The sequence below is a fragment of the Ceratina calcarata genome, unplaced genomic scaffold (assembly GCF_001652005.2).
Source record: "Ceratina calcarata isolate Rehan_Ccalc_2016 unplaced genomic scaffold, ASM165200v1 scaffold160, whole genome shotgun sequence".
NCBI classification, from domain to species: Eukaryota; Metazoa; Arthropoda; class Insecta; order Hymenoptera; family Apidae; genus Ceratina; species Ceratina calcarata.
In genome coordinates, this window is record NW_017137285.1 from 71,805 (window position 1) to 92,499 (window position 20,695).

Genomic DNA, 20,695 nt, shown 5'->3' on the forward strand with positions numbered 1-20,695 from the left:
AATATATTATAAATATTATGGTACGAGATTGAATATAATAGTAATGAATATATATTATATATTCTGTGTCGAGGGCACTTGGCTTGCAACTCGTAAATATTAACTGATTACTTATTTATCCTCTTGCACTCCAATTGCCGAGCGACCTGTCGTTATCCGTGAATTTTTTGAGAGGAAGACTATTATCGGATAGAGTGTTAAGATTATAATATTACTACGCAACTTAAGCGCGAGTTTTAAAGGATTGGTCGTCGCGCCGTTCAGTGGGAAGCGACCGGGTGAACACCGAAAGAGACTAGAGCGTTGGATTACTTCTAAACAGATAAATCGATTACGCGTGGACGTACGTTGCCAATTTAAGTACTTCTTATCGTATTCGTGACGTCGAGGCGTTGTTTGTGCCGTTAAAGAGGCTGATGTTAAAAATGCATCTCGATGTACCGTGAGCAACGCACGTTTGCACACCCTCTGTTCTGTTAAACAGATTTAGGAAAAGAAGAATCTGAAATTTAGAAACTCATTTCTCGTCCGCGTTTTTTAACTTTTGAACAATGTATGTAAAATATTTAACTTCAGGTTTGACGTGTACAAAGTACCATATCTTTCTACTGCCAATTTAATAGAGCAAATGCGTGTCTCCGTGCGTTCCCAGCGAGTCACATGTAATCGTTCCGGTGTATTAGGTCTAATAATAATTAATGTCATTTTCCAATACATAAACAAACACTAAAAAACGACACCTATTATTACTAGACTTAATATAATTATGCATATGAACGATTATCAACACATATTAGCGTATGTAATAGAGCCTATCGCAGGAAAAAATGAGAAGCATAATAGCATAATAACAATTGGATGACACCGTTAAAAATATTATAGGTCTACAATTTTTTATTTCTATGCACAGAAAATCTTTTACAGTATTCTCGTTCCATAAAAGAAACTTGAACAGATTTATGGAACCGTGTTCTACTTTTACGATCATTGCAGGACGTTCATTTTTTTTTCGATCGGGTAATAAACATTCCAATTCTTGGAAGCTAATTTACAATTCTGAAATTGGCCCCTCTTAAAACAGGGCGACGTTCCACTGTCATAAAATAAATCGTTTCTATCCAGTTTGTTTTTTAACAATCTAAAAACGCTTCAGTATCCGAAATGATCGTCCTTTGACAATCGCAACAGGCTCTGATAAATCGAAATTGTGACGGTGAAAAAAAATCAGCACAAAACAGATTGGCGGAAGGCCGGATCGAAGGAAATCACTGCCAAAGTACATAAATGTGTATACAAGAAATCTTTCACGGCACAAGTCGAGACGCGGCGAGTTTTTCCGCCTCGCTCGAACCCCCTCACGGTCCTACTCGGACGCGCGAAAGACGTAGATATTTGTCCAGCAATGCTGCCGTATTAAATGGAAAATATAGATGAAAGGGATAACGCGAAATGTAGACGGGCGTTCGTAGCCGTCTGCGGTACACAACCTGTGTTCGATCTGTTCAGCCCGCGATTACGACGATGATAGCACGTCGAAACGATAATCGATTAACGCGAGAGGGTGAGATAATAAAAAGAAAGTTTTAATTAAACGGATATTACGCGCGGATATACGTCGATGTACAAAAATTCCTTGTGGTACATTTTTAACGATTTTAAGGTCACTTATTTCATTCGCTTCTATAATAATTTGTAACGATTAATTATTTAAAAATCAACGATGATGATCATGCTGCGATTACATTTGTATAGATGATAAGTACTACGTTAAGGGTATACATATATAATATACATATTTCGTATAAGTATGTGCATCCTCTAGAATACTCGTGTACGCGAGATTAAAACGAATCGGATCATTATAATTTGGAAAATTTAACTTAAATAAATGATTCCGGTCGAGCGAGTTTTTCTTTTCGCCGCGAGACGCGCGGACGAACGTTGAAGATATTTGTAAAACTTCTAATAAATTTACGGGGAAGATTTTAGTGTAATATTGTGAGAAAGCATGATCGTTGGCCATACAATGGAGTATATATATATTATATATATACATATATTTATGTTAAGTCTAGATATTAAATATGATTATAAAGATGACGGGATGTAAACGATTGCGAATACCTGAGAATGGTGTTCTCTGAAACATTTTTAGATTGTGAATTATTGATTAAAAGGTGATTATTGAAATCATGAAACCCGAAATTTTGTTAAAAGCCGCCAAAAATATTTTATGATTCATTATTCAATAGTGACGTTCGTTTCTATCTAGTTTTTCTTTTCTAACGAGGGCCCAAAGCGAAAAGCATCACCGATGAGAAAACACTTTAAGAATAGTTCAGAGATCGCTACTTTAAACATTAAACTTTAGAGAGAGGGAAGAAAGGAGTGATTAAAATCGCTGTTTAACAAAAAAAAAAATGGAAGAGATCGATGAAATTTTGAATGTTATAAAGTCGATAAACGAAATAATGCGTATAATACTATACACGGACACACACAGACACACAGTCTACACCCACGCCTCAGTATGTATACTCGAACACACTGCGACCACATAAGAAACGAATATGAAAAGGAAAAACATGAACATTTTGTATCTGTACTTGTAGATACAACGCAATAGGCAAGAGTAAATCTAATTAAGAATTCAAATGAAATTAATATATAGAAGAGCTGTATGTAATTAACTGTAAGTTCATTCATCGCTATGATATTATACTTAGGTATTATATGATTTTTGAAATAAAACATTTGTTTTAAATATAACACAAACGTACACGAGAATATGCCATCCTGATTCTTTGAACATCTCTACGTATTTCTTCAGCAATAAGTGTTTGTCTGGTTCTTAAGGATTTATAGGCTATTTCTTTCAATTATTTTCAGGTAACACGACGTCTAGGACCCTCGGCGAGTCGTGAGTATTTACACACTTGTTTAAAGGTTTTGTAGTTGATCCCTTTTAATGGCACAACGCACATTCGGTGTTCCAATATTTTGCACTAAATTTCGTAACTAATATTCTTTTTTCCTCGCTTCTTCGTTAGCGAACATACTTCAACTTATCAAATTTCTGTTCCCATCAGTAAAGTCGATATTTTAATACCGTAATATTTATCTGTTTTATACACGTGAACGCTATAAAAGAACGCTCGAATGAGAATTTAGATAAAGGAAAATAGAAACCATATCTGACTTTCATGTAGAAATACATTTATCTATCGGTATTTACCGTATTACCAGGAAATCGTACACAATCCGAGACTATGCAGATCCGGCAGCGAGTATTAGACTACTTCGTTTTGAAAAATCGAAATCCACAGGCGAACCCAATAGTCCAAGGCAAGCTTTTTTCTACTTCTTTCACAAAAAAAAAAAAAATCAAAAATTGCCAATGTCGATTCATCATTTTGTGGAAAATGCCAAACACATACATACATACGTAACGTTGGCTTTACATGCAACACACGTGTATTACATCCAATTCATATCGCTTGTAATAATAGCTAATGTGAACGATCTTTAACTTTCTTACTAATTGTAAGATTGAAAACGATCAACTGCATGGAAAGAATTCATTTGAACGAATTAGCTAAATAATCAGATTGTTTTTTAAATCAGCTTAAAAAAAGAGAAATATCGATAATGAATTGCAAAAGTTAGTTTTAAAATTCAATCGCTTCTTTGTGTCTGAGTTTAATAGTCACTCTGGGCGCAGTTAAAAAAGGACTGTGATATTAACTGTGATCGATTTATCGATTTCTGACGAGGATTATACGATAATTGCTTATTAAAGTCCACCTCATACATGCAATTTCGCTTGAGGAGGTCAGCTTTTTTACCCATCCGTAACGAGCTTGTTGATCAATTACCCATGCGTATACGTCTCAATTTTATATCCGATCCTATCAAGATAAACCATCTTGACACAATTAAATTTTTCTCTGATCGAACAAAGGTTGAATTGAATAATCGACTTTTCCTCGTGTCCAAAAATTGATCCTTTTCTATTTTACATTCCATTCTTCTGTTTTTCCATTAATAATAATTTTAAATTATTTGTTTTATTCACACCGCACGAATAGAATGCACTGGCTTCTCCCTCACAGTTATATTTATTTACTAATCGCAATCAAGTTCAGTATTAACAGTCAATAAATCAGGACACAAGAAAAAGTTCCATACATCGCAGCCATCACACCTACAGTAAAAGACATGATACATAAATCGTTTTACTATGTAAATGCAGCTTGAATCTTTTAATATATACTGACACGTAATGCAAATATAAACGCGTTCAACGGTTCATTTCCAGCAATCACGATCGATTAGTTCCCGGCAACAACATTAAATTAATTACACTATTTTTCCATCAGCCGGCTTCTGCGTTTATTTATTCGCGCGTCATAAATCCAGCTTTCTGTCATCGTGCATACATATTGATTATATAAATATTTGATAATTTATAAGTTTCATAATAGTGAGTGTTAAATCATTCATAAAATGTGACGAAGTCGTTCCAGATACTCCACGTGTATATTTGTCTTATTGAAGTCTTATGTAGCTTTAAAGAAAATGTTTTGCGTCGCTTGAGACAATACTAAAGTAATGTAAGAGAAGATAGATCGAACGGATTCCCATTAAACAATTAAATATGAACGAATTGTGTTGATTAGAAGTGATACGGAAAGTGCCGGCCGATACTCCAGAACGGAAGTCGATGGATCTCGAGGACAACGAAAATCCAAAATAAATCTGTCAAATATCTTTAAGCGGAATAAGGACAAGGTATCTGGCGCAGACACAGACACCATGAGGACTGTCGTTACGGTCGACGATGAAAAGGTAATTAACTCGCTGCCGCGCAATTCATCTGAATGACGTATTCGTTCAATTATGACGTCTGACTTACAAATAAATACTTTGAGAGATAATATTGTTCCATAAATAAACGAGATTTAAATATCACGAGTTGTGTTTACTCCCGTTGGCTTCTTTTATATACTGAGATTCGCTAGAAATCGCGCGTTACATCACAGTGTAATCTTGAGAATGAAACACTTAGAACGTTCAAAAATTAAATTATCTCAGGCTATATGTAATAACTTTTATCGATTTGAAAATTAACTAAGGGATACCTGCATAATAACACAGAATTTTACTTCTTTCTCTATGAGTAAAGTAATTAATTTACTATATATTTTAAATGCAATGATGTTGACTTAAATACTACAGGTTCAAACTGCCGCGCCAACTGATCAAGAAAATAAACCGAATCCTTCCCCTGGCGAAGGAGGAATTGTTTATGCAGAATTAGATTTGACGCAGCAGCAACAAAATGCCGGACGTCGTTTGAACGACGACAAGACGGAGTACGCTGAGATTTTGTATACGAAACCAGCGACCGAAGAACAAGAAACGCCTAAAAACGAGTAGACTTCCAATTCCAATCGTTTGCGCAGAAAGGAAACCTTTTGCAAAACAATCAAACATTTGTATCTTTTTATTATTGGCAAACTAGTTACTCTCGTTTAATCCTTTTCGGTACTAATGATAGAATTCATAAATCATTTTATCATGAACTTCGTATCGTCGGTATACTAGAATTCAAAATTCAAATTTTATTTATTTTAATTTTATTTATTATTAATGTTTTATTTGTACTTATGAGACCAGTTGGCCTCTTACTGGTATATCGACGATATACTTTAACTTATTTGCAGCCATCGTAAGAATGTAAGCGTGACTTAACACAGTATATGACAACTAATCTTAAATAAAAATGATAAAAATTTTTTTATACAAAAATAGTATCATATTAACAAATTTCGTCGATTACATTAAACTGAAAAGGATTTCACTACTTATGTCTTTTTATTTACTGTCTAGTTACTTTATAAACTACTTGTAAGTAACTTTACCTGATCATAAAACACAAAGATCGAAAATGTTTATTAGTAAAAAAAGTTCGGTCACAAATTTTACTGATGGCAACGTAATGCTACATTCAAATGGACTTCCAAAACTCAAAAACATAATACTTGCTGTAATCAAAATAGGAACTCTTATAATTACCTTATCTTACCTTAAATTTACCTCTGATAAATTCTAATTGCTAAGAGTGCTAATTTCCAATAATTTCGACAACTTCTATGCGAAATGTTAGTATACTATTTTTTGCATTTATCCGTTGATGGCCACGAGTACATTTGAAGTTAATTATTATAATTTTATAGAACAAAACGCGATCTTTTTGATGCATTTTAACAGTAGATACACGTATACATATAATTTGCCTTTTGATACTCGTCCATTATTCACGAAATATCGAGAAGCATTTAAAAAATTCAGTAAGAAATAATAAAATCAAAGTGACTGATGCGACGTTACGAAAGTATGTGTAGACTGTAGATGGAACAAAGAAGAGGAAAAAGCCTGACCATTCCTTTAATGTTAAAACTACCTGAGGATTAGAAAAAGATCAGGTCTAAAAAGAATTGGACGGTTTTTCCAAAATAACCATAAGATAATAATGACATTTCGTATTGACTCTTTTACGATATAAAAAAAAAAGCCATACAATCTTTATGCTGTCGATTTGGTATTCAGATACTAAAAGCAACAATTTATTTGCAAATGAATCTATTTTGTGAAAATGTATGAAATTCCACGAACCGTCTTTTACACTGTGACATTTTTTCTAACGTGACGATATTAAATACGAATACTAGATTCTATCTACGCGAGTACTCTCTTGTTAATATTGTTATTACGTTTAAATGTAATCAGAACGTATAAAATCTGTAACGTAAGTGCTATTCATTTTGAAAGTCGCTTGAAAAGTTCGCTTCCTATAAACGCTGTGAATATGTACAAGACGAATCTATCGAATCTATCGAATTCTACGAAAGTTAAAACAGAGTAAAGATATAAATGTTGAAGAAAAAAATGATATGTATAAACGATACAAATTCTGATACTATTTGCCGCATTCATTTATAAGGTACAATATTTTAATTTTTATATATATATCATATACGAGTTGTGAATTCAGATAATAATTGAATTGGTGTATCCGTGTCACTTTGAACCATATCAAACAGAATGATCCAAGCTGCTCTAAAATGCTGTAAACCAGGCGGGGATGACGAACTGATGGGTGGTTCGCGAGCCACTTCCGGCTCTTATCTACTCCAGCCTCAGCTTCTCCTTCTATCCAGGAGCACCGTAACTCATTGCTTTTCAACGACTAGCTCTTCATTCTCTATTTCTGTGGCGACGTGAGATTTCACTCGCGACGGCACAGGAGCTGCACTCATTCGTTCTATTATTTAGTACATGTGATCGTCTTAACAGAGTTGAGATATACGAATATACATAAACGAAGGGCTTTCGGCCAATCAGGCCTGTATTGCTTCCAGAAGAAGTCACAATATGCATTTTTTAGAAGAAGTTTGTCATCCCTGCTGTACACTACGTTTGTATATTGTGAATTTTTGTATGCTTGAAAGTTATACATATACATATATATTATATAAATTGTATGAATTGTATTAATTTTGCTTTTATACTGCTAAGAATTATGTAACTATCATTAGACGCGTAAAATATTTATATAAGGATGCGTCGCATATTTTAGTATTACTTAATATTTGTGTAACTACGTAATGTTTCTTGTGACAATTACTTATATTTTATTATAATTTTTTGTTAACACCATGCAATACATATGTGTCATTTTAAGTTTAGCGTTATATCATTGTCATAGGAGATAATGTTTTTTTTTTTTTAAATAATATTCGTCAATTAATTTGATAATTTGACTGTTAATTTCCGTCCACCATTGAACATTCTTATTAGTTTGTACGTTTGTGTCAAATAAATTACGATTCGATTAACATAATTGTTTCATTAATCCTTGGGAGTTGATTATTCATTAGTGTGGCAGATATAAGTTCATAATGATTAATAAAAAGTTATTAAGAAAAATGAAAATGATCTTTGAAATAAATGATTACGAAATCGACTGTCATCCTTTCGCATTTATGTTGTTTACGTTACACTTCTTTCCCGCTTGCACTCTATCGATATTAGATCACATACGCGCGTGCATATAAGTTATGCAAGGAGCGTTATTCAATAAGTACGTTGCAAAATCATATTTTAAATGATGAAATAAGAATATGTATTTGTGCAGAATAATTCTGTTTTCGCACAGAAGATACTGCGAAAATTGTTTAAAAATTTTGTGTATACACTTGATAAAACTGATTCCCGATATAAAACTCAACCAATAGCTGTCTCATTAATTTAATTAAAATCACATAAAAATATGTACACTGTTATTATAGTTAGAATCATATTTCATCGTACATCTATAAAAAAAAAACAGTAACAAGATTTAACAAACCCAGTGACAAACCTTATACTGAAGGAACAGATATTGTAGATTAACAGATAAAAAATTTTATTCAATTTCAAGATGTAATTTTTGCTAAAGTTTCACGTAATACTCTTGCCACAAAATCTATTTAATCATCTTCCGCACCAGTCTCGTCAGTAGCCTCGACCTCCGTCTCCGTATAAGTGTCGCCTTCAGTTTCATCTTCTCCGGTAACTAACGAGTTCTCTTTCGGTTCCGTTTCTTCTTCCGTGATAGTGTGTATATCTCCTACGTCAACGGCCGATTCGCTACTGATACCGACCCTCGACATCTTATCGCTCTTCGGAAGCCGATGTTTGTAAGACTTGTAAACATCTTTAGCCATATCAGCGGCATGAGCGCGGAAGAGCTTACGAGCATCGTTCGTGAGGAAGCTCGGGGCAGTGGTGCATTCAAGCGGCATCGTCGGTGGAGGCCGAGTGCTGGTGAAGTCCATTACTCTAGGATAGTCATCGCATGCTGCCAGCAAGTCGGTGATCGACATTTGCACAGACTGCGTAGGCTCGAACGAGTCGACGACTCGTTGCTCGCATTCTTTCGGCACGTGTTCCACCAACTGAGGATCAAACACGGGCTCGGTCTTTTCCAGAGGAGCAGCCTGTCCTAGATTCAGATGCCACGTGGTGCTGATAAGCACACTGGTCTTGTTCGTCTCGTCCAGCTTCGGCTCGAAAGAAGGTAACTCAGGATTCTCCAGTTCGTGGCCTTTCAGTATGCCCAAAGCAAGATTCTTGCGATACATGAGATAAGAGCCACCTTCGGGTGCTGCTTGAGCACCTGGCATGAACACGCCAGACTCGTCAGCTCTCCCTGGAGTGGTTCTGAGAGGCTCCAGGAGGACCTTCTTCTTCACCTCGTGCGACTTTCCTTCTCCCAGGACGAAATCTTCTTGCTCGAACGTGAACGAGACAGGCGTCAATCGGTAATCGAGTCTCTGATTCGTGTTCAGCATCTTGATCACGGCGTAGACCAAAGTGTTCATGTTCCTGCAACGCAGGACGTAGATAGCGCCGTGATCTTTGTTGAACAACGGTGGCCCGACCCAACAAGGATCGGCGATGTAATATCCGTCCTTCGCTGCCAATGCCGCTAAGGTGATCTTATTGCATTCAATGATAACGTTCGGTGACTCTTCGAAAGCTTTCAGTAAACCCGTCGCAAAAGTCATTCTGTTTCGAGCACCGTACAGGACACCGCAAATAGGCTCTTTGAAATCTATCGTCCACAAATGGGGGAAGATCTTGAAGCACAATTGCAAGTTGAACTTGTTGTAATGTTTCGAACATTTTTGTATGGAACTTCGTAAGCTTTCCGTGTAATAAGAATCACCGCAAATTACCGCTGAGTCTAAAATAGCTGGTCCCCATCTCGATGGGTGACTGAGATACTGCATCGCCAGTACAGCCACGCAGATAGCCGCCTGATTTTTCCCAGCTCGATCGCCAAATCGAGAATCGTACGATCCAATAGTGCCCCAAACTGAGTAAATGAGATTCGACACTTCGACGGCGTAATTATTCCAGAATTGTTTCACGTTTTCATCTTTCTCTTCGTCTTTCTTCTTCTTGGTGCCCGTCTTCACGATATCTGGCGCGTGCCTGAAGTTCCAGTGATAATCCAAATACAACCACATAGGATCCTCCTTGAATGTTGTAAACGCTGGCACGTTCACCGAGTCCACGTGGAGCTGATGAATAAAGAAGCCTGAGGTATCCTCGAATTGATTGAGACACATGTGTCTCACCATTTGACAAACACTAGGGAATATACAAAGACAAGCCTTCCCACCGCTCGCGACTTTCCTTCCTTTCTCGTTGCACTGATAAGGATCCAAATAATAATACGCGTTGGTGGCTCTCGAATACCAGAAACCATAACAGCAATTAGAGAAATGCAGAATGCCGCTTGTGTTCGTTTTGAAGAACTTCTTCACATGCTTTCTTACTTGCAGATAAAAATCGTTTCTCATAGTTCTAGGATTAACGGTGAGCGTCACCAAAGGAGACGCGCAATCACGAAAATCGAATATTCTGTTCATCACCGTAACGTTACGCAAAATATGTTCTAAATGGAACTTCGGCTCTGCGAATTCTCTATAAACTGCTTCAGCTACTTCTAATACCTTGTCTATCATTCCTGGCATCGGACTTTGAATAATATCTCTCTTTACCATTACTGCTAAAACGGCTACGAAGTAACATCGCTTGACTTTCGGTTCAGTGATCGTGTCTCTGTTAGTTAAGCCAACTGTTCCGAGTATGTAGATCGGCTTATGCGACTCGGGTACCGTGTTCCTAAAGATCGCTTCGAGATCGTACGGTTTTGTAGTCATTCTATGAATCTCTGCCAACGAAGTGGCTGGCACTACTGGTTCGTGCAATCCCTTCGTGTCACTACAGTCAGGGTCGACTTTCTGCGCATAAGACACAGTAATGACTCTCATCATAAAAACTGTTTCGTCCGGTTGATCAATTTCCCTAACGAGAAGTTTCAAAAATTCCTTTAAATCGATCGAGGTAATGATACGCAAATTCTTCGTTCGCCTGACCGTCCACCAAGCAAAGTGATTCTCATCTTTCTTTAAGACACCGATGTGAATGTCCCCGCAAACTATAATCGCGCCTGTATAGCTGGGCGTCTCGAATACCTTTTGCAAGGACATAGAAAGGTTCCAACCTTGAATGGTATAAAGGGTTCCGTAATGCAAAGGTACGAACACGACTCGGAACGTGTAATTGGCTATTTCGAATTCATGTAGTAAGCCGTCGGTCATTTCGCTGACCGTCGAATCCTCTGTGGCCAATACGCTGTCAAAAGCGTAATCAAGCGCGGCGTCGAACAATCCTCGGACCGTTCTGACTGACCAGGTGATCGGATCGTGGATTAACGACCAGGCCATGATACAAAGATCTAACGGAGTAGTGACCGCCGAGTGAGGTTTGAATTTCCTGTCGTAAATAGGTCTCCTGACTAACAGCCTCACCGCCTGATATTCGTCGTCTACTTGCTCGGATTCCCTCAAAGACGATTTCTTGAAGGGTGCCAGGATCGGTCTGGTGATCTCGTTCTCCAGAACGATCACGTCAAACATCGAGGCGTTACAATTTTCGATAGGAGCGAATCCGGGAATCGACATGTCGTACACGAGACTAGTTTTCGACTCTAGCTTCACCCAATCAGCCTGTTCGATCAGCGACGCCTCCGACTCAGTAGACGATTCTACTTCTGGCGCGTGATCCTCCACCCGGACCTCTTCTTCTGGCTTCTCCACGCATCCACGCGTCTTTCTCTTTTTCTTACGCTTCTTCTTACGTTTTCTCGTCTCCATATGAGCTATGCACACCGTGTAAATCCGATACGGTTTCTTCACATTTTCCCCGACGTTGTTCTCGATCTTCTCGATCATCGCGTTCTGATCGCAGAACTCCATGAAACAGGAATAACCACCTTCCGTCGCGTTTCCTTTGTCATCGCAGGCGTAGGGATCGAACAAATAAAATCTGTCGTTCGCTGTCCAAAGCGCGTACGAGCAGTTCAAGAAAACGATGATCCCGGTTTTGTGCTTCTCAAAGAAATTGTCCAACACAAATTCCAACTCGTCGTCGTCGCAGTTTTCCGGATCCGCGTATACAGTTTGCCTGGTGATCACGTTGTAAAGCGTGTCGACTATCTCAATGTGGTGGAACCATCGATACGGTTTATATCGAAGTTTCCCGGTTTGTTGATAGATCTTGTCGCCGAGGAAAATTAATTGATCTAAGATGCTCGCGCTGAACTGATCTGGGTCCAGCTTGATCTTCGTCAAGATGCAAAGCAAGGCAGTGAAAAAGCAAGATTTAAAATGACAGATCTCTTTCTCGGCACGGTTCTCAAGGCATATGTTACCAAAGAGTACTCGGATTCCCTCCTCTTTCACGAGCTTTGAATAAAAATATGTATCAATAAAATATGATTTAATATTAAGCAGTTCATTTATTCAATTCGAAGCTAAAACTTACTTTCAAACCATAAACATCTTGAACTGGTTTCTTCTTATGGGGAGCACTAGTTTTTCTAATAGTCGTGGTAGTTTCAGAGCCCACCTCGGATGCTTTAATGCTCTTTGTCTTAGACTCACTTTCCCTGAGTTCGTGATGAGTCTACCAGAATCGTGAAAAAACCGTCAATAAAAATTATCCTCCTACGTATCGTAAGAAACGAACCTGATCTTTAGCCTTGTAATCAGGGAAGAGCAGTTCCAACAACAGATCCTCTGTGTTGCACAGAATCTTCTCCATGAAAGCATCTCCTTCGTCAGCTCTGGACAATAGGCATTTCCGTTTCTTCTTCTCCATGCAGGTGATTACCTTCTTTTCTGGGATTGGCGTTCTTATGATCGGCCCAAGTGGTATCAACATCGGCCGTATGCGAATTCCAATAGGTACCTCCGGCACGTCGTCGCGAATAAAGTCCTTAGCTCTTATCCTCTCTTGCTCCAATATTTGCTCCTCTTCGTCCTGCATTGCTTTGGTAATATCGTCATCCTGAATATATATATCGTTAATAGCTCGCATGGGCATCAAACAAATCGGCAGAATTCGAGAGTACAGGTATCTCTTCGGCGAGAGTTTGATCATCTTCGAAGGTTTACTATCCTCATCGACGATGCCTCCCGGCATCATTATCGTCGATCTAGCCATTAATATCGTAGAAAGTCCACCTTTCTTCTTCACGTCTAATCTAGAATCAATGGAGAACCTCGACACCAACGAAGGAATGGATCTCTTGGCTCGTTTCGCTTCCAGCAGTTTTGCCAATGTTTTACCAGAAGGCATCACGTACGGAGGAGGATGATCGTATTTCAATTTTTCCAACGCTATTTGTTCATGCACCTGATCGATGGTCTCTTCGTTTTCATCAAAGATTTTCATGTTGGACGTCAATAAAATCAGATTCAAACGATAGGGTGCGTCAGGTTGATCTTGTTCTTCGACCTCGAGCAGAGGATCGATTATCGGCTTCTCTTCTTCCTCGTCCACCACACCGGGTTTACGTTTTTCCTCCTCTTCCTCCTCCTCTTCTTCTTCCTCGCCTATATCTACGATATCCGCGGCATCTACCTCTTCCTCTTCCTTCTCTGCTGCCAGTAGCTCGGCCTCCAATCTATCCAGGTCATCGTCCGTAATCGGTAAGAATCTCGTCTTGAACTGTTCGATCGCAGTCTCGTCGGGCAGTTCTATCTCTTCCTCGGTGGCGAACAAACCGGGTTGAATCGAATCCAGTGCCACAAAATGAATTATGAACGAAGGGTCGTTGAATTCCATCACACCATAAAGAAGATCAGTCAGTTCGTTCAAGTTCCCTACCACCGCGAACGATGCTGGATTGTCTCGAATACGCCAACCCTCCTCGTCGCTTCCATACGGATTGAACATGCAATAAATCGTACCGCTCTTCCAAATACCATACATTAGTCTCTTGTTCTCCAGCACCAATTCCGAGTATCGTTTGAAGTAACATTCCAGAGCCTCGGCGAGATTTGCAAGTGGCATCGCCTCACCCTGAATAAGTTTCATCTTCGTCTTATAGAACACGTCATTTTCTCCCATTTTCAATCTCACTGGTAGCATCGTTAAATCCAAGTGACTCGGCCTAGGCAGCAATTTTTCCTCTTCCTCGCCTTCCCCTTCGAGTTCCTCCTCCTCTTCCTCCTCTTCCTCCGCCTCGCCTAACATCTCTTCCTTTGGTTCCAATATAGCAGGTCGCCCTTTTCTTATCCAGTCTACAACGTCTTCATAGATCGTGTTGCTCACGTCGATCAGTTGATCGATGTCCATGTTTCTCCACTTCGTAGGATCTTTCAGTTTTCTATAAGCAATGGCCGATAGGGCAGCGATCAATCCCTGCTTCCCTCTCGAATGTTCGTCGAAAGCTTCGTCCAAACAGTTCTTCGAGCCACGAATTAATAACCGATTAGGGTTTACAACTTTGTAACCCCTGACAATTCTCACGACTGGCTCCTCAACCGGTTCCTTCTCTTCTTCAGGTTTTACGTATTCTTCTTCTTCTGCAACTTCTTCTTCCTCCTCCTCTTCCTCCTCTTCCTCTCCTTCGCCTCCAGCTTCCGGTTCTTCTATTGGTTCTGCAGGTGGCACGATCACGTATGTCACCGGCTCGTCCTCTGTCATCATAAAATTTTGTGCACCTCTAAGCATGTCCGGCACTTGAACCTCCACGTCTCTCATCTTATCCATGTCGGCTCGTATCTTCGGCGTCATGTCGACCATCTCTTGCTGCTGTTTCAGATCCTTCTCCGTTACAGCCGGCACCGTCGGTGCCTGCGGTCTACGATTTGTACCCTTCTCGCGATAGATCACCTTCTCCAAAGGTCCGCCAGGTGTGGTTCCGGTTTTCACGTATAAAACCCTGATTCCGTGGATCACAAACGGATCTCTGTCCCTGCTTCCCGTGTTCTCCATAATGGTCTCCATCACTTGATTGATCGAACTGTTCATCGTCACGCAAGCAGCTTCGCCTGCCTTCTCGTACCCATCCAGTTCAGCCATACCGCTCCTAAATCCCTCGTCGTCGCAAGCGTAAGGGTCCATGAAATAATACGTATCGTCGTGCCTCCAAATCGCGTAATAGAAATTTTTTATTTCCAATAAACCGCATTGTTGAGTATCGAAGAACTCGCGAATACCATCGTCGATGCTAAGTTTACCCTTTTTCTGCCCGTAGCCAGGTACGACGTTCGTGCGAATTTTTATTTTAGCAGAATAAGCGCCGAGGATGATGTCGCCCATAACGTCGTCCAAACGGAGCTCGAATTCTTCGTCTTTCAAGTCTTTATCGAGCACGCGAACCAAGTCGACGAAGTATATATTAGATTGATTGAAAATTAAGTCGATTAGGGCACTGGTCCATTTATTCGCGTTTACTAGCCGGGAATATACCAGCGCTGCTAGAGCTATGATCATGTAGGTTCGACCGCGAAGAGGCGCCGGGATTGCTGGGTGCGTTATGTGATAAGAACCCTGCACGACTGCTCGGTACTTTGCCTGCATTTTGTAACCGCTCGGCCTTCTTTGTGGTATCTTATGTGGCTTCTCCGCTTTCTCAGCGTCGACTGATTGGGTATAATGGTCGACGCCACTGATCTCTATGGCGTAAAGACAGAACGGCTCATTCTTCACATTGCTCTTCTCGAGGATAATGAAAAGGAGGCCAATTAAATCTTTGACCAAAAACAACTTCGACGTTCCACTCATTTTGTCGGGTGCCGGTTCACAGTTCTCCTGTCTCGCTTGACCATCGAACAGATTGTAATACTTCGAGTCTCTCCAAATTGCTATGTTCAACACGGACGAGCACAAGATTCCGGCTCTGTGACGTTTGAAAAATAAATCAAGCGCTTTCACCAGATGCAACTCTGTGGGCTCGGTGGAACGAAATTTTCCAGCGTAAGCCGCCTCTTGGATGCTGACGTTCACTGTCAGCCTATTCTGAACGCACAGCGTTCTCTTTAAGTCGAGGATCGACAGCAGTCGTCGATCGTCGGTGTGTATGTCCTTGTATGATTCGCAGTAGAACGTGTCGCCGTCCTCGATGATCTGATCGATGACCGCCTCGTTCCAGCAATGGGACTTGTAAACGGTTGTGGCCGCAAATGCGGCGATCGCTGACGCACCACCCTGTCATCGAAATAATAGGCAACAAACGTGTTATAGTAGAACAAAGTCACTTATCATCCTGATCATAATTTCATCGTTGATCGGGAACAGAAAATAGAGAAAGTTCAACAACTGTTGAAGAATTAAGGCGAATAATCGATAACATCTGAGCATTTTCTAAAACGCCTTAGGTGTAGTTATTACACGGACATTGTAAACCCACAATCACTCTGACTCGATCTCAAATTATAAGAAAAATTGCAAACCATTGGATACAAGCATATATATAATATAATATTATATATATAAAATAGAGTAAAAAAAAAAATAAGTATTTACCTGATGACCTTTGGATAATGGTGAAAACTGTGGCATATTTATATGTGTTAAACCCGCGCGCACGCCGTATCGAACGCATGTCGGGAGTTCAGGCCTGATTTCAGTTAAAGAGTACGTATCGTTCGGCAGTTCGAGGTAGAAATTTAAATCTTTGTACTGCTCCTCGAGATCTTCGTCGAGTTCATCGCTGCTCGGCGCATTGTCATCGGCACCGCGAACAACGTCCGTCACCTGACCGATAGCTTGCACGGTCTCCGAAGAGACGATCTCGTCGCATTCCGCGAGTTGCTTTAATTGCTCTCGGAGATGCTCTTTCTTCACTCTTTCCATTTTCAAACACTGATTTCCCTTTGTCTATCCCAGTCACAACAATAAATTGTAACACTTGGAAATTAGTGATATTCCAAAAACAGGGGAAATCATGAATGGTTTCATCAAATACACTTGTAGCATTTTAGATTCGCATCTTGTGACTCACTGCACATTGATTTGTCAAAGATTTTGTTACAAGTCTTACGTATTTATAAAACGTTGTTAAGGTATCGGACATTGATAACTTTCATTTTTATATAATTTTTACGATACTTAAAATTTTGCTAGGTTTGATAGGTTTTCTGTCGAGGTGATAAGACAGAGTGCGATATGAAGTTAATTACAGATGTAGATGCATTATAATGTTGTGTCAAGCGAGAAACAAATAATCGAAATATATTACAGTTCTCTTGATAAATTCACAGACATCAGAAAATGCATCCACCCAAATTCCGCCCCGGCCAAACCTTCTCATAGTTCATCATGGATTTAATATAAATAGTCAATTAACGGAACTCAATCAATATGGTCATATAAAAGACAGTGACAAAAATTCACCCCACTATCAATTCATCAACTGCAATAGACACTAAAAGTATCATTTCCCAAGAAGTTCGATGGTACCTAAAAGAGGCATAAACCGTACTACCGATTGCGAAAAGTATTTGAAATGGAAGGCAGAACGTGCACAAAAATTGCAGAAGAAGAAGAAAGTGAAAAAACGGAAAAAGAAGGAACCTGTTCTCGATTGCGTCGATGAGGACGAGATACACGTAAGTGAAGATCCGCAAGTGCCCAAGACCAGAAAATGTAAGGACAAGAAGAGGAAGAAGAAGAAGAAACCATCACGGTTGATAAGGAAGATATACAAACATATTCCATACGGGGAACTATTAGTGAATTGCATAAAACCGTCACTGGAAGATAGAGAATATCTTATTAATCCAATTCACGCGAGATGCTTGGGTCTTGATACAACGAAATTGTCTTTCAAACCCGAAATCCCACGTAAGATCTTAATCTTAAATGCATAGTGCGTAAATAGGTATTATTGAAACTATTATTTATTTAAATATAAGTATTTCATGGTTTGAGTATTTACTCGAATTCATTTCTCTGCCTTTCCTAATACTGTTTGTTTAAAAATTAATGCGATTGCATTACACCACAGAGTTATGAAAACAATGTAATGTCACATCACGTCAACAATTGCGATGTTAAAATACCTTACGCGTTTCTGCGACAGAATTAAGCCAGACTTACGTAGTTCGCCGCAAGAAGAGTGTCAAGATGAGATTTCCATGTTCGAAAGGAAAGAGAAAACCGAAGCGATATCCTAAGACTTTGAAAGAGCAAGAAGAAGACGAAGACAGCGAATGCGACAGTATTTGCTCCTTCGACAGCGAAATATGTCTAACAGGTAATAACCAGCTTAGCTTTTTTATAAATAAAGTTAAGAGTAAAATTTTCTTATATTAAACGTGAAATAGTTCTTACATCGTTTTGAATAATATCAGGTGTAAGGTTGACAGCTAAAGACATGGAAGAGATCAAGAAGTATCAACGCGACGCTGAAGAAAGCAAAGCTAAGTTACAGGAGAACTAATCTGACCCAATTAATATTACTAGAACGCAATAACACTAATATAATTTAAACACTAAATACTTGAAACACGAACCTAATAAATCATGAAAAAGTTTGTCTACTGATAAATACAAAAAGTGTAAATACAATTATAACAATAAAATATAGCAATATTAAAAATTTCATACATACGGTGTGTTTCTCGTGGGATAAGAATCCATACTATATAACATTGTTATTACATTTTACTGAAGATTATAGGTGGCATTCAAGTGACACGTCATCAGAAAGAAGAGAATTAAAATGTGTAATCTCTCGGTTGAATTAAAAATCGTGCTTTTTAAACTTAATAGAAAACTTAAATTTTTCGAACTTGCACACAATAAATTTACGTAATAAACAATTGATGCAATTTAATATTAAACGTAACTGAAAAACATGTGTATACGAAATAGTATTTTCCTCTCTTGCCAGGGCATAAATGGAAAATTATATATTTTTTGAATCCTACTTTTTAATAGTATGTCAAAAGTAGATAAGTTGATTCTTACAACGTATCTCTTCTCTTCTTATCTCTATTACGTTTTCAGACGTTTAACTCGTGTAGTTCTTATTGCGTAGTAGCATAACGATTATAGGAAGCTGCCGATTAATTAATTTTCATTGATAAACATAAACAAACAATTAATTAAGTTACAAACACACGACAGAAAAAAACTATTTCATACTCATTTTTAATAATGAATTTCTTATTATCATCAATTTTTTCTATACTTGTCATTTCATAACGAGATCTCAAAATCTTTTACATGTAAAATACAAAATAGACACTAATGGAATTAGACGTATATGAAGATCGTATCGAACATCACATCACGTAGGGATTAAAGTAAATGCGAAAACGAATTGGAACAATTCATCTGAGTTATTCACATAGCTTCGTTAACAGACTTCTCTAAGCTGTTAATTGAATCCGTCAATCCGCTAATTCTATGTGCCGTTCTAATACAGAAAGTATCTCTGACTCCTGTAGAACGATCCGATTCCTTATCAGCGTACAGTCGTAACCGCCGTTTATCACCCGAAAAAAGCGGTTTGTAAGAAACGTCTCCGACGGACCGAGCAGCTGCGCTCAGTACATGATCGATCGCCGACGAAGGCACCCGGAACAGTATAAAAACTGGCATTTCCCTAAAAATCTTTAAAACGTTCGAAAGTCAACAGTGACAAAATCGCGAACGAATATCCCTGCACCGTTCGGAATTAAGAAGATGAAGATGTTCTGCTACGCCAAGACGCCAATACTAATTCGTAAGTACAACAAATTTTGTTTCTTTCATAAGCTTATTGATTATGCCCTTAGGAAATGATTAAACGCAAATAGCTGTTACTCCATATCAATTAANAGGTACATGTATATATGGGATGTTTACTTAATTTTTTTTTAAATCGAATCAATCCAATACAGAAATTAAAACATGCGCAAATTACTCGTAATCATAATTAAGTTTACGATCTGCTAATTTGCCAATATCACGATGATTCGAGATTACGAAAGAAGTGGTCGTTTAGATTTTTCCTGATCGCCGGAGATCGAAGACTTAGCATAAAAATCAATGAATAGATGACAAACGGCGAACAATGAGACGATCGTCCCAGTTTCAGATAATTACCTACCAGTTACGTTCGACGTATTTAAGTGTTACGCGTTAAAACAAGAAAATATCTACAGGGTAAAAAATGAATGACGAAATTATGAGTAAGGTAGAACTTTTTTCAACCGGAACTGTCAATAACTTGTAAATTTTGTTCATCAATCATAATTTTTTTATCGCTGCGAATCACACGCGCAGAAGATTCCTAGATTCTCAATAGATAAACTACCGTATTTTCTTATATTTTTCTGACTGATATATGTGTATTTATGCATTCAGTACTCCAATTATTTATGGTAATGCTGAATATAATTACGAACAAAACACGAAATACATTAGCTCATTCCGTAAGCTCACCATGCAAATTCGAATAGGTATTACATACAATGACGTAAGGTGTTTTAATACTCAAACGAAAGTCAAGAAGTCTCGTTAACTGATAGAATAAAAGCAGTAACCTTCTGTGAACTCTTGAATCATTTCTTTCGAACACTGTTCTTACTATAGTTGTATATGAGGGCAGACTAGAGCAGACTAGCTTCCTAGATTCAGTCGCAGACCTACTTTCATCCTCTTTTTTAACGAAATGTTTAGACGCAATTTTCTCGTCAGCCGACCAACACCATAATGAACAGTGTGAATCGCGACTGTAGAAGTTCATTACTAATACTATCATAAAGAGAGAGCTTCTTTTTCCTGTTACTTC

General features: G+C 38.6%; 2 protein-coding genes across 2 annotated transcripts; one reads left to right on the forward strand and one right to left on the reverse strand.

The window, feature by feature from the left end:
• Positions 1-8,282: 8,282 nt before the first annotated feature.
• LOC108632532 (uncharacterized) lies at positions 8,283-16,773 on the reverse strand. The gene is made up of 4 exons (XM_018037184.2): positions 16,438-16,773; positions 12,649-16,119; positions 12,445-12,585; positions 8,283-12,365 (listed from the first exon to the last, which is right to left on the reverse strand). The coding sequence occupies exons 1-4, from the start codon at positions 16,765-16,767 to the stop codon at positions 8,535-8,537; spliced, it is 7,773 nt and encodes a 2,590-aa protein (XP_017892673.1). The 5' UTR covers positions 16,768-16,773; the 3' UTR covers positions 8,283-8,534.
• A 583-nt stretch (positions 16,774-17,356) lies between these two features.
• Positions 17,357-18,466, forward strand: LOC113465243 (uncharacterized). Its single transcript, XM_026819755.1, has 3 exons — positions 17,357-17,757; positions 17,996-18,169; positions 18,267-18,466. The coding sequence occupies exons 1-3, from the start codon at positions 17,367-17,369 to the stop codon at positions 18,353-18,355; spliced, it is 654 nt and encodes a 217-aa protein (XP_026675556.1). The 5' UTR covers positions 17,357-17,366; the 3' UTR covers positions 18,356-18,466.
• Positions 18,467-20,695: the final 2,229 nt, after the last annotated feature.